Below are 14662 nucleotides of genomic sequence, written 5' to 3'. Positions count from 1 at the left end.
AGCATGTTTTCCTCCCATCCCCCAATGCTACAGTATGTGGAGTAGCCGGACTCTCCTCCAGCGCGCAGGAGGGTCTGGCAAAGCGAGACTTGTCGTGGGTTAGTCTTGCATTACCAGACCTTCCTCCACAGCACTGTGGAGGAGGGTCTCGGAAGTGGAACATCATGGATATAGACTAGTTGTGGGTGAATCCCCATTTTTAAAAATGAACAGATTGCCTTCTGCATATGCAGTAGTACTCCCCAAGATCTGTAAACAGACAGACACTGGAGTTCTCTTTTCATGTGTAAAACTTGCGGAGTGGGCCTTTAAAAAGAATTGAGTAAAATAATAAAAAATGTTTTTTTAACCCTTGTGTGGTGTTCATATTTTTGCTGCACAGCCAATGTTCCTGGGTATGGCGGACCTACCACATTATTAGGCTTTTAAATCAATACAGCCATAACAATGTATGTAAAAATACTTAACAGATGTTTACTTTAGTTCAATTACCAATGATATATACATCATTTATGGTTCATATTTGCCATTTACCCCTGTGAGATCACATTTATGATCATATGATCTTTTTCGTTTTTTGTGAGAAAATAAGGAAATTAAATTATAAAAAAGGTTAAAAAAAACATTTGAACATTATTGGTGCTTATTTCTTAGAACTTAATCAGAACAGGTGAAAGTGATTAGCAGGTGCACAAAGACAACATAGTTTCATAGCACCTACATCTAAATACATTCGGGTCCGATAGACCCAAACACCTCATATGTAATAGTTATGTGGGTTATGGGTGTACCATGTGCAGTCATTGAAAATAAGTTATTTTTTATGTTCTTCACAGAAAATGAGCCAAGGCCAATGAGTTTGACTTCGATGAAATAATAAATAGCAAACACTGAAAATGGGTACCACAGACCCGAACACCACACAAGGGTTAAAGGTAACAGTAAACCACGCAAAGACAATAAAGCCAAGTTGAAATGTTAGTAAGAATGTGTCTCAAGTTGTGTGACAGTTAAAGTGGGTTTGTGATTCAAAGGTTGACACACTTGTTGCTGGCCACCACTAGCCTGACAAGACAGACCCATGCTGCCACTAGGGTGCATCTAGATTTCTAGGCTAGGCCACCACCTCACACCCCAATGAGCCAGAACAGGATGTTAGTGACTGGCATAAACATAACTCCTGATAGCGACACAAAACCTGGCAGTGATCTCTGCAAATACATCTGTATCAGCTGTTAGACTGGACATCTTTTTCCAAGGTAGCTTATTTTGGTTTACTTATCACAGTTACCTGACTGGTGATATTGTATATTCACAAAATGTGTCAAAACACAGTTATAATGCAGTGTTCACTGCAGTTTATTCCTGAACAAAACTTTATTATTTTATTTTTATGTGACATTTGTTTTGTTTCCAGTATCGTTGGTGAATGACATAACACACAATGAGAAGATTTATTCAAGGTTAGATCATGTTTGATACAGTAAAGTAGTAAGGTTACAACTATTGAATCCGAGCTATAACTGCAGTATTTGGTGTCCATAGTGATGCCTCATTGATTGTATTGTCATTGACCGGTCTACTGTTCCCTCATACTTGATTTTGGCCTAGACATTAACAGTAACATGTTTGATTAACTTCTTTCTCAGTGAAGAAGTTGTATATTTCAAACCTGCCTTGCTATGTACTGCGTTAAAGGCCTGTCTTGTCTTTATGACATGTTTCAGCTGGAAGTCAATGATCATTTGAATAATAGGAGCAGCTGGGAAGTCCATGCATACGATTCCAAAGCGCTGGTTCAGGTCTGCCTTGGCCCTCAGGTAGCCGTATAGTTGTGCATTGATGCGCTGAGCGACAGCTCTGGGGTACGCAAACACACCCGCTCCACTGCTGTAGGTGAGAAAAATCTGGGCCTTGTTTCCTACAGGTGCAGCCTCCAGATGTTTATAGACACTCTGCCATTTCTCCTCCACATGCAGTAGTGTGGGTACCTACAAGGAACAGCAAATGTTTAATAACTGAAAAACATGAATATGAATTGCTTACCATGCCAGGGGGTTGATCCTGACCCTTTGACCACTATATTCACAAACCAAGCTGTAGTTGTGGCCTTCTCTACACTGCTTGACAACTGATTCCCCTCAGCATACTACTCTGGGCTAAACTAGAACACTACAATCTAGCAACCTTGTATACTTCTTTTTTTTTCTTTTCTCCCTTCGTTGTAGGCTAGAGTTGGTTTTGATGTGCCTGTTTGGTGATTTTTATTGGGAACATGTAATACATTCTTTTTGAATAATACATTTTCATACCCTCCAGTGATCAGCTATGTCCAGGGAACCATAGCGCATCCCCAAATCTGGCCCGGAAAAGTCTTGCAGGACAATTAGTTTCCCTCGGGCCTCTCTCATGGTTGGTACAAGCCGGCTGTGCCACAGCAGGTCCCAGTGAGCGTAGCGATGGATGTAGTCCACAACAGCACCGTATATGTCATACGTCTCACTGAACTCCTCCTTCAAACGCATCAGCACTGTCTCATTGGGATACTCTCGAAGGAAGTCAGCCACACCTTCCAGCACGTGGCCAAAGTGTGCCCGCTGATAGGACACCCCGTGATGGATGGTGAGGTTCCCCTTGATGTGCCGGACACGGATGTCTAAGAAGCGAATGCCGGCTCGGAGTTGGGAGGCCAAGCTCCAGGTCTGGCACTCAGCATACACACCGCCGTACAGGGCCATGGTGTTGTGCGTTCCAGGCATGGTGACCTCAGACAGCGGCTGATCATCGGGGATTCTGGCCATCCAGGACGGGTTGAGGAACTCTGGGTTAGGTGTGTCATCATAGTCAGGTCTCTGAACGGCACCAGAAATTAAACCAATGACTCTAAAACATAACAGAGAGGCACAGTCTTTGTAGTAAATAATTCAGGTTTTCACAGGAGACTTTTCTTATTGTCAGAGAATGTCAAAAGTTGGAGTCTTATTTTTCATGATGTGGGTGTTAAACTGTGAATTTTGGTGATTAAACTATTATTATCAAGCCTAATTCGATCTCAACCAACACCACCATATTATTATTTTTTCTTCCTATTTTATTGATTATTTAAGTGTATGTTTTTTAATTGTGGATTTTTGTTGCCCAGATTGCTCTATAGTGTTTGTTTAGTGCTGTTACATGTTGTTAAATGTGGTGGGTTTCTCACATGGAAAAACAATAAAAACTTGAATTACAAAAAAATACTTGTGATTAAAATTGTTATATTTATGTGTAAAAAAACATTTAAGCAGTTGCATGGTTTGAATTATCTGTTGGATTTCTTAATTGTTACTCAAGTAAAAATAAATTATAATAAAAATAAAATGTAATATTAAACATAACAAAGGAATGCAAATAAATAAATGTGTACTCACTTGTAGCCTTTGCTTGTTTTAGCTTTGTAATTAACAGTGTTTTTCTTATTTTTCCTATTCATTCTGTGTGTGTATTTGTTGACTTGAGTAAAAAGGCGTAAAACTGCCTTTGAGATAAATAAAGTTGTATTGAATTCAATTGTATTAAAATCTATGTGAATGAATACAACACTATTTAGTGTGTCAGAATTATTAATCTGACACATTTTCAGTTTACTCACCCCATCACCATCAGCTCAATTAACAGCTTCTGCATTTTCACTGGACCTCCTCTGATGCCGCTCATCATTGATTGATCAGTTCTAATGATCAGCAAGAAAAATACAGCTGAGGTCAGCATTTAATGAAATGTAACATGAGTTACACATTGGCCAATAAGATGATCATTTAATTAGCAAGTGCATGAATAATATACAGTATCTATTAATAAACTATCACTAAACTGGTCAACAGAACAATGAGATCAATAATCAAAACATACTGTACATTTACGACAGACAGGCAGCACAAGAGCTAGAACTTTAATAAATCAATATTTGTTCAATATCTGTTGAAAATAAAACAGAGTAGATGATAGTAAAACTACATTTCCCATCAGCTCTAATTCTCTCAGGCTTCCATGCTCCTGCCTATTACAAAAAAAGAAAAAGGAAAACACTTTCCCTTCATGAAAGTGTTGGGCAATATATAAACCAAACAAACAGTGGAAACAATTCGATCCCGTTCTGAGCTGAGGTTGACCTCAGCTAACCCCTCCAGGCCATTTCAATGGCAGGCTTAAACCTTTTTAATTCCAAAAGTGAACCAAACTGTCCACGGCTGCTGGGTCAAACCTGCTGATGTTTTGATGTTCTGATGTGCTGCTCTGGTCTGCTCCGGACGGTTTATACCTGAAACCAGAAGTTGTTGGTCCTCCGTCCGGTCCAGGTGTCTGGGGACAGAAAGAGGGGAGAGAGAGAGAGATATAGATAGATAGAGAGAGAGAGAGAGAGAGAGAGAGAGAGAGAGAGAGAGAGAGATAGGAGTGTAGGGGTTCAGAGGCAAAATGACAGAGTCAGTGTGTCGACCTGGGATGTTATTGTGGGAAATACCATAGAGGAGCAGCTGAGCTCTACGCTACAGAGCAGGGGTGGGAGTAGAGGGGTGTGTTTGTGTCTGAGGGCTATTCATCGGATCATGTCCCTCATTTATTGTGGTTCAGAAACACATAAAAAAATCAAGTCAAGGAAGGGGATTAAACTAAATCCTATGAATTAGTGAATGTAGTGTTAAAGGTTTCTGTAAGACCACGTTGAGGATGTTTGCCTTACATTGCCATAGTCTTATTTAATAAATAAAAAAACTATTCAGAGAGCTGGAGCTGCTCCCCCCGTGTAGTGTAAAAGTGTAAAAGGCTAAAATGATTTAAAATACAAATTTGAATCTTGTCAGCAGAATTACTTCATAACTCGTATAATTCGTTTTAGCTACAACATCATTAAGGGCTTGTATATGTGCATCAACTACAGGTGTATGTTTCCCCACAGTGTTTCTTATCAGTTAGTTAGTGAAAGCCCAAAAATAGGCCCCATATTGATAAGATGTGTATCAATACAAAAGTAAGAATTTCAAAAGAGAGACCTCGTATAGTTTTGACTTAGATATGAGAATAGTAAGGTCTACACAAATCTTTTTTTATAAAAAAGGTTATGTTAAGAATAAATTACTAAAAGAAATGTAGCAGTATTTGAGTTTTTGTTTGGCTCACTACAATTGCCCATAGTTTTTATTGAATTATATGAAGAAAAACAGACAAAATTACAGAAACATTCAGCACTAAGAATATAAAATACCAAACAAAGGAGGAGGAGTATATAGTTTTCTATAATTATGTTATATTAGTAAGTTTCAAAGTTCACATACATATTCAATTGGGTTGGTTATAAAAAAAGCAAAAAAAGCATATAACACAAAAAGGCTTTATTCATAAAATGAGGTTTAATGTTAATATCTGGTAAGCATCTGGAACTGTTTGACTTGAACCAGGTGTTTACAAAACCTAATCTAATAACCTAACATGAAGATACAACTGCAAAAACTACTAAAAATCATTAAGTTGTTGGACAGTAGTCTGTGGTTTTGAATGGTTCCTGCATTTGTATTATTATTGTTGTTATTGTATTATTGTAACAAACATTGGTTGCACTCTAAAGAAAAGTATTTCATTAACTTACAATTATGGTATTAAATAATTAAATCATAAGTTTTTATAAGCAGTTTGATGGATGACAAAAATAAAGTTACCTCACCATGTGGTGCAAGAAGCAGCTGTCACACTATTTATATATTTATTTATTTATTTAGGATCCCCATTACTTGTTACCGAAGTAACAACTTTTCTTCCTGGAGTCCACACATCAATAACTTTACGACATGACTGTACATATTTCAAATTGTCTCAAAGGTTCAGAAAGACTGCAGCTCCCTCACAGATCAGATAAACTATCTGCCAAATGTATAGTGGATTACAGCTCAGAGGTCCTCTACTGTATGATTGACATCATTATGACAAATATGCTTGAAATTAATATTTTTGGACGAGCATCCAACAGAATAATTCATCCCTCGGAGGCTACAGACTGAGGCAGTGTTAAGTCCTGAGCTCCGAGGGGTCAGGGAAAGTGTATCTGGCGTGTGTGTGTGTGTGTATGTAGCACATGGAAAAGTCTGCAGATGTTTTTCTTGTTTTGTCTCATATCACTATGTGGGAAGCCAAATATTACAGCGATAGACTTGTCCTTGTCCAGTTAAATATTTGGTCAGCTATATGTCAATACAGATTGTATATCCAGAGTTTTCAGAATGTAAATTCCTCCAGTTTCTATTAAATAATCAGGCCAGGTGAACACTGGAAAGGAATCACGCTTTTATTTACTTTTACCAGAGCAATGCACACATTTATTTCTATAAAATAAACAGTAAAGCAAATGGAACTAGAAATACCGCCTTGCGGTTGTATGCCTCTGCCAGCCAGTCAAATTGCAGTTTACATCCATGTATGTCCAGACTCATTTAACATATGTAGTGAAGACTTTGAAGGAATTTAATAAAAAGTATTAAGTGTATTTTTTGGCAAAACATGGATACTTCACACACATTTTTAACCCGGCAGCGCAAAAGATCTAAACAATCACATTTTCAAGACAGATGTCACCAATTCAGTATGCGACCAAATGTGTCCCCTTCTGTTCCTGAGTTATAACGTTGAATAATGGCCAGAAAAGTGAAAAGTTTTTGCAGAACATTATGATGTCACATTAAAACTGACCTTTGACCTTTTGGATATCAAATGTCATCACTTTATCATTGGATCCTGTTAGACATTTGTGTGTAATTATACCATAATTAGCTTATTAATTCTGGAGTTAAGGCCCAAAATGTGTTTTGTGAGGTCACAGTGACCTTGACCTTTGACCAACAAATTCTAATAATTTCATCCTTGAGTCTAAGTGGATGTTTGTGCCAAATTTATAAAAACATAATGCCACAGGTCACATCTGTCACCGGCGCAGAGCCATAAAAATGTGTTTCTATGTGTGCTTAATGCTAATGATACACTATCCACTATCCTGTTATCAGTAACTGTATTAACAATACTGTTAAGTGATTTGACATGAATTCCTTTGATTATTGTTTGTTGTTAAAGCCTCCAGTGAAGTTGACACAACATAAATATTTAAGGTAAGGTGCCTTGGTGTACAAGAAGCCGAGGAGGAGACGGTCCTGTATTGCAGCGTGCCACAGTGTAATTCTGTATACTACCACCAGATGGCACCAAAGTAATACATCTTCAAAACTTTAGCTTTAGGTTTTTGTATGCCTCAATTACAAAAGGCTTTCTACTTGGAAAAGTATAGAACAAGACTTAATAGCACCAATACGGCTAAAAGATTTTGCTCTGCTAGGTATATCTACCAAGAAATGTGCGTTACGTTATGGTCCGATCATGGCGTATATGATACAAATATTTAGAGCAGCAGAAAAATTCATAAAATTTAAAAAGACGTGGTGCAAGACTTCCCCATTATGGCATAATAGTCGCCTTCTGTCGGGGGGAAAACCGTTTGCTAACAAGCATTGGAAAGAGAAAGGAATTAATACCCTTCAGGATATTAGTGGGGAAAGCGCTATTCTTGACTTCCAGGAGCTGGTGTCTCAATATGATGTTAATAAGCACTCCCTATTCTTTTATTTCAGAATGAGATCAACCTGTAAAGCCTATGGGGTTCCTTGGGGGTCTGAGTTAAAGGACCATCCCATTTTGAGCTGGATACACAACTCTTCCAAGCAGATGGTGTCATACCTATATAACAAATTAAATTCCCAGAAATATATGCCCACACCAGGAATGAAAGCTTGGGATAGAGATATATCAGTAGTGGGACAGGACTTAGACTGGGAGGTTATTTGGGGTAATGTAGCTGGTGCCTCAAAAAACCCAAACCATAGATATATACATTTGAAATTCTGCCATAGGGCCTATTTAACACCGAGAATAAGACACCAAATGGGTCTGGTCTCTGATCCGTATTGTTCATTCTGCCCCCACGGAACCACTGGCTCATTTATGCATGTTATGTGGGAATGCCCAGGGGTATCTGGTCTGTGGAGGGAGGTGATTGGTGTTATTGCCGATTTAACAGGTGTCCAGTTCCCAATGGATCCTGCGGTGCATCTCTTAAATGATGATTCCCGTCTTGGTCTTCCAGAGAAAACTCGTAAAGTTTGGCTAGCAGGTTTAACTGCAGCCAAGAAGATAGTAGCTCAGCGTTGGAAATCTCATGATATCTCTAGGGTTCACTGGCTCCGGTCGTTTTTGGATATCTCTTACCTAGAATTGTCGTCAGGAAGAATAAATGATGCTCAGCCGCATACAATTTTGATATGGGAGAAGTTGATATCTGATTTGAAAGATCTTTTGTTGAGATAAGAATGCTCTGTCTGTGTTTGTATTAACAACCTGCTGGAGGGTGGAGGGGAGGGGGTTTGAACTTTAAAATGTGTTAGAAATTGGAGGTGTGTGTATGTAATTTCTTATATGTTAATAAAAAATTAATAACAAAAAAAAACAAAAAACAAAAACAAAAGGCTTTCAACATTAAGTAAAGCACTTCAAATTACCTTTGATTATGACATGTACTGTATGAATTCACTTACCTTGTTCTGCCACAGTCATAGCCTACAGAGGTGTTACCAAGGATGATGAGGATGAGAGGCTGGGGTGGCAGTAGCTCAGACAGTAAGGAGTTGGGTTGGGGACCAGAGGGAGGGTCGCTGGTTCAAGTTCCTATACGGACCATAGTATGGTGGTGGACTGGTAGCTGGAGAAGTGCCAGTTCACCTCCTGGGCAATGCCAAGGTGCTCTTGAGCAAAGCACCGAACCGACAACTGCTTGGAGTGCCTTTCCGTGGGCAGCGCCCTCACTCTGACATCTCTCCATCAGTGCATGTATAGGTACTGAGCATGTGTGTGTAATTCAGGCCTGTGTGTAATAACAACAGAGTGAAAAACATTGTAATTTTCCCTTGCAGGATTAATAAAGTATAAATTATTAATTATGATATTCGGAAAAAAGTGTGGGAAGGACATCCAGAAGAAGTTTCAAGAGAACATGAAAAAACGAGAAAGACGGTCCTGCAGGTTTGGTGGAAAATCATCAGCTGTTCAACAATAAATCAGTCAGCTCATCATAGTACAGTATCGTATATCACAAAAGCCATGTTTGTGCACTTTCATTACTGCATCATTTTGGCTACTGTATCAACGTTGTTTTAATATTTCTGTTTTAAAGTAACTGCGTGATTCAGTGTATTCATGCAGGGTTATTCATTAGGTTTTATATACAAAGAGTTGATTGTTTTTATTATTATCAGCAGCACAAAAATACAGAATAATAACGATTCTCTTTGTTTACAGTTTTTCTCATTTGCTTGAACACATTGTACATTCAGAAGTTACATTTTCAAAACAGTTAACACACAGGCCTAAACTGAAATGAAATGTTGTGTTTGCTCTACTAATGTTCTATGACTCACAAAACATTAAAAACATGTGTCAAAAGCAAATATTTCCTTCAAACGACATGTGTGGTCAAATTAATATATTCTTTCAATCAATAGTTACACAATAGATAACAAAATACAGCTATCAATATAAACTAGTTTAACTTTAATTTGTGCTATATGCATGTGCCATTTGTTTGCACTTCACATGTATGTAATAGAATGTGCCAAAAAAAAAAGAAAGGAAAAAAAGAGACATTAAATAAATGAGTTTTCTTTATTAAGTGTATTGTTGTATGCAAGTATTTCAGTGTTTATGAACTGTCGTTGACATGTAAGACTTACACTGAGCACCTAGAGTAGAAAAAAATTAACATTCATTATGGTACAGCTTTTTTTACTGCATTTTTTCTTCACCAAAGAACCAAAAAATGATGTCACCCAAATGCACAAATACTGTAATGTCATTCTTTTTGGCTGGACCACAACAGCCATATACTAGGTTTTAACCTAAGACTGATTACTGATTGAAGAGTTGTGCAAAGGAGTTTCACAAAGATGCATCAGAGATTCATAATTATGCAAGTCATTTCTATCAGCTTTGAATACATGTTTTCTTTTGTTTAACAAAGATAATCTATACAATTACATTTTCTATGAGATCTGTGTTAACTGTTTTGAAAAAGGATGTGAGTAATGTGTGAAATCAATAAAAGAGTGTTAACACCTTTTCAAGAGAAGACTTCTGCTGTGCTAAGAAGTGATGATGAAGACCAAGTGGTTCCCAGTTACATTGTACATGTCTTAGCAATCAAGGAAAAATGTATGGGTTTTAATGATCTGCGGTGGAGTTTACTTTGTACTGTAACCCTTACTATAACAATAATAAAAAAATAAAAAATAAATGTTTTTAATATTTCTCCAGCATAATTACTTTCTAGCATTGCGGATAAGAACTAAAGGTCTCAGTATCTCTGAAATCCTGGCTATGAATGCTGTATGTATGTATGTATTCACCATGGGGCCACAAGCTTATTCTGTTTTTTTATATGATAACTGTGACATTGTTTCTGGAAAGAAATGTTGCTGTTAAATGTTTTAAACATATGTTTTGCTATATTTCATGTCCTGTTTACATTCACACTTCAGTTGCACCTTATATCCTAATAAAACATAATTTTGGTTATTGTGATTATTAAGATTTTAGTTTCAAAGACCATGCAAATATGTGAATGAAAGGCAAATTCTATTCGGAGAAATTTTCAAATGTAATTTTTAATGCTGTGAGCACAGCAAAAAAAAAAAAACATTCCATTGTATTTCAAAACCTTGGCAAATGCAACCAAATCCATCAGCTTGACTTGTATAAGTGAGAAAATAAATCTTCTGTAATTTGGGAGAACTGACCTTTACATCCTTAGTGCTCTGTGAATGTAACTGCTAAAAGACGTGTTTAAATGTGTCAGTCTGGCATTATCAGTGATACTCAGACACAAAAGTGATCCTGTTTCCTGGTTGTAAAGTGTGACATTGTCTTCTACTTCTGTGTACTGATAATCTCTGTGGTATCTGGTCACCCATACTGGTTTGGAAGGTGTGGGGACCAATGAGTAAAACAACACAATGAAAAACATACCCTGTCATTCACTGCCTGTGTCGCAGCCTGTGGTTGGAGCTTGCAGCCGCAGTCCATCTGGAGGATCTTCCCTCATCCAATCAGCACACGGCATGCTTGAGTCACTTCCTTGTGTTAACTCCCCTATTTGGCAGGAAGGGGCTGTCCTCATTTAACTAGGAAGGAAAATGGTAGAAAGGAAAGTCAGACGGCTTCAGCATACAGAGTGATTCCAACAGTTTTCTCACTGGTGAGTAAACAGCTGTCACCTCAGTGCTTTCTAATCTATGATCTGAAGGATGATTAAACTCTGTTTGATAGCTGAGTCAGCTAGGACTGTTAAAATGAACGTGAAAGAGGGTTGATTTATGTGCGTGTGGTTGGGAATCAGGAAATGAGAGAAACGGGCTCGAAAACAAACAAAATAGCACATCCTTAATTAAAGTTAAAGGTGCCAAATAACCACTGGAGGTTATTTAAATGAATAAAGAATATGCATCGTAAGACACGTTACCATTTGTTTATTTCCAGTCTTTCTTGTGTAACATGTTAAGAAGACACACCCACTGTTGTCCCTGGGTTTCTTTTTCCTGCAGGACAACAATGAGAAGGATGATTAATGTCAAAACTATGAGAAAGATGCAGTAGAGATTGATTTGGGTTTGTAGTCTCAGAAACTATTTGTAGATTTCTGACGTCATCTGTAATACCGCATTTAAGTGCTGTATTTGAACTAAATGCTTAATTCTGTTGTTCATTAAGGGAAAACAACACGTTTCCTCTTAAGCTGCAACAATTAGTTGATTCATCGATTGACAAAAAAATGAATAGGCAACTATTAATATGATAGATGAATCGCTCAAGTAATTTTTTAAAGCTAAAATGCCAAAAACCAACTGGTTCCAGCACTTCCAAGTGTGAATTTTTGCTGGTCTAAATCTTTTGTGATATTAAACTAAATATCTTTGGGTTTTAGTCTGTTCAGATAAAATAAGCAACATCAACATGTCAACATAGGCTTTGGGGAATTGTGATGATCTACATCACCCTTTACTACTTCCGACATTTTATAGACCAAACAATTAATCAAATAATTAAGAAAATAATAATAATAAAAAAATATTATTTACTTTGAATTCTAGTTTCCTCCTCTGCTCATTGAAGCTCTGTGTAACACTGCAGACAACATGAACCCTCATTGTGACCTGTTGCCGGTTACATTAGACTGTAATATGACACCTTCTGCAATATGGCGTATGTGCAGCAGCTGGTGACATGTGGGCTGTAGCAACAGCAACCTGAGAGTCCGCCAAGAGTTTAATTTTTAGGGTAATGCAGAAAGAAGCAACGTTTGAGACCCTCTGTGACCAATCCTTTTGGTAAAGCTTTTAGATTGTGGTCAGAAGCTGAAGCTCTCATGCAGAGTACAGATTCCGTTTTAAAACTATACTAATTATATTTTGAACAAATGGTGATTTTTGTATCTCTCCAGCCTCCGGACTCACTTTTTGTGAACCCTAACGTGGCAGAAGAAAAGCAGCAGTGATGGCTGATGCAGCAAAGATCAAGAAAACTGCAGTCAAGGTGCTGTTCTGTGTAGAGAAGGTGTCCTCCTTTGCCTCCTCCATCGACCCCATCTTTGGCATAGTCTCGTCCCTGGTTGGGGTGGCTCGCAAAGGCCTGATTACTGAGGAGGGCCACGCTCTAGACAAGGAATTCCAGCCACTTTACACCAAACTGGAGAGCATCTCTGAAAAGAACCAACAATGCCTGAGGCAGATCCGCATCGACGAGGTAAACGAAACATACAGCAAGTACGAGGAGTACATCAAGCACCAATACACCGCCTTCAACAACATGGTGTTGCAGGTGAAGAAAGATCCAGACAACACAGAGCGCTACATGAAGACCTTTGAGAAGATTTATGAGAGAGACAAGAGTGACATGAGCCTGGATGTGTACTACCGCGGTGTGATGGGTACCAAGTTGCTGTTTGGAAGACCCCTGCTAAAGGTGTACCTGGACAACTGCAACGGCGACCGTGAGATCATGGAGCGCCGCTGTTCACACATCACCCACCTGTTCCACATGGGCCTCATCGCCCTCATGGCCTACACAGCTGTTACAGAGGATGACGAAGACGAAGTGCGGGAGAAGTGGATCAAGAGGGTTGAGGACATCCAACAGAAGATGCAGGAGGTGCTCAGTCAGTGCAAAGACAACTCTTCCTGAACATGGACCAGCAGAGAGGACGTCTGGGAACAAGCTGTACTTTCACCTATGGACCAATGAAAAAAGACAAAATAGGTTATAATATAGGCCTATATATATATATATTTCTAAATAAAACCAAAGCCATGCTTTTATTTGTGCACTTCTTGAGCTGCACCTGATATTCTTATTGCAGCATTTTAGTTATTGTATCGACATTGTATGTCTTTTTTTTTTTTTAAAGAGACCACTATATGTTTCAGTTGCTTCTTGTTACATGCCAATGTATGCTGAAGTTTTATACAATCTCTTCAATTAAAATGTACATATTATTAGTCGATTAAAATTTAGTATAAATGAAATTTATTTCATCCACACTAACACCAACAATCATTAAATTGTCATAAGGCTGTGTATAGGGGCATAGCTCTGAATTCAACATGAATTCATACTTTGTATCCATACAACACACTAAAAACCCCGTTCTGGAAAAAACAGCTCTCAATACTTCTGTTGAATATACCTTACCCTACATGAAAGATACCAGGTAAACAATAAACTCATAAAAACTATTTGTGTCTTTATGTCTAACAATATGTAAAGAAATTCAACCCATTAAGGAGGGGTATAACCACTGGGAAATGCAGATTAGCTTAGCATAGCATAAAAACTGCAAACAGGAGTTAACAGCTGGTCTGGCTCGTCCATGGCTGGGGCCAATCAGACTGATGGCAGCATTATAAAGCCCAATAGTTTCTGTGATAACAGAATCATGGACGGAATCGCGAAATTGACAATACAATTTTTTTTTTACACAGATTCCGTAGGGCCCTACTTTAAGTCAGAGCTAAAAGCTGACTGAAAATATGACTGTCTAAGTTTCAAACTGAGCCGCCCAGTAACTAGTTTTAACGTCTTAAAATAGACCTACGTCACAAAATATATCCCAGTGGCTTAGGCCTGGTGGGGGGCAACTAGGCTCGGTGGGCCACCAGGCTTGCAATACACCAGGGGAAACCCTGGTCCCTGTAAATATAATCAATTTAATTTGTCGCATGAAATCAAATGAAGAACAATTCCATGAAATAGAAATAATTGCATATACCACATATTTCAAAAACTGTTATACAAAACAGCTCTTATTTTAAGTTTTTTTTTTATTTTTTTAAAGTATAGATCCAGAGATCTTCAACAGAGGGGTCCGGGGCCCCTATGGGATCCTCAGAGTCACTGCAGGGGGGCCCACCAAATTATTGTTAATATTTGAAAGTCTTTTTTAAAAATTAAAATGTCATAACATGAATCCAACATATTATTAGAAAATATAAATCAGCCTATTTGTAAAAAACAAACAAATGCACATTGATATATAGGTAAGGTAGTC

The 14662-nt window shown here is 38.0% G+C and overlaps 2 protein-coding genes and 1 long non-coding RNA gene across 5 annotated transcripts; 1 reads left to right on the top strand and 2 right to left on the bottom strand.

Annotated features, from left to right (window-relative positions):
- Positions 1-1338: 1338 nt before the first annotated feature.
- Positions 1339-4498, bottom strand: si:dkey-266f7.9 (uncharacterized protein LOC100006223 homolog). 3 transcript variants are annotated; one of them, XM_039819345.1, is made up of 5 exons: positions 4244-4498; positions 3632-3712; positions 2313-2883; positions 1625-1991; positions 1339-1583 (listed from the first exon to the last, which is right to left on the bottom strand). In XM_039819345.1, exons 2-5 carry the CDS (start codon positions 3697-3699, stop codon positions 1504-1506), a joined length of 1086 nt encoding a protein of 361 aa, XP_039675279.1. In that variant the 5' UTR covers positions 3700-3712; positions 4244-4498; the 3' UTR covers positions 1339-1503. The 3 variants fall into 3 exon arrangements, with proteins under 3 accessions (XP_039675279.1, XP_039675281.1, XP_039675282.1); XM_039819347.1 differs by having other exon boundaries at positions 4301-4498; XM_039819348.1 differs by having other exon boundaries at positions 1436-1991; positions 4244-4497.
- A 5212-nt stretch (positions 4499-9710) lies between these two features.
- LOC120572020 lies at positions 9711-11722 on the bottom strand. Its single transcript, XR_005641341.1, has 2 exons — positions 11582-11722; positions 9711-11243 (listed from the first exon to the last, which is right to left on the bottom strand). It is a non-coding gene; the product is annotated as an uncharacterized LOC120572020 (long non-coding RNA).
- rpz2 (rapunzel 2) lies at positions 11215-13850 on the top strand. Its single transcript, XM_039821204.1, has 2 exons — positions 11215-11317; positions 12560-13850. Exon 2 carries the CDS (start codon positions 12613-12615, stop codon positions 13297-13299), a length of 687 nt encoding a protein of 228 aa, XP_039677138.1. The 5' UTR covers positions 11215-11317; positions 12560-12612; the 3' UTR covers positions 13300-13850.
- The last annotated feature ends 812 nt before the right edge of the window (positions 13851-14662 follow it).

The sequence above is a fragment of the Perca fluviatilis genome, chromosome 13 (genome assembly GCF_010015445.1).
Source record: "Perca fluviatilis chromosome 13, GENO_Pfluv_1.0, whole genome shotgun sequence".
NCBI classification, from domain to species: domain Eukaryota; kingdom Metazoa; phylum Chordata; class Actinopteri; order Perciformes; family Percidae; genus Perca; species Perca fluviatilis.
The sequence above is the reverse complement of the archived record's forward strand: the minus strand, read 5'-3'. Positions and strand labels throughout refer to the sequence as shown.

Coding starts and splice junctions, on each gene's coding strand:
- si:dkey-266f7.9 (XM_039819345.1), bottom strand. CDS start 3,699: ATGATGAGCGGCATCAGAGGAGGTCCAGTGAAAATGCAGAAGCTGTTA. Junction 2,884..3,631: donor ATTGAGCTGATGGTGATGGG/GTGAGTAAACTG, acceptor GTTATGTTTTAG/AGTCATTGGTTTAATTTCTG. Junction 1,992..2,312: donor ACATAGCTGATCACTGGAGG/GTATGAAAATGT, acceptor TGTTCCTTGTAG/GTACCCACACTACTGCATGT.
- rpz2 (XM_039821204.1), top strand. CDS start 12,613: ATGGCTGATGCAGCAAAGATCAAGAAAACTGCAGTCAAGGTGCTGTTC.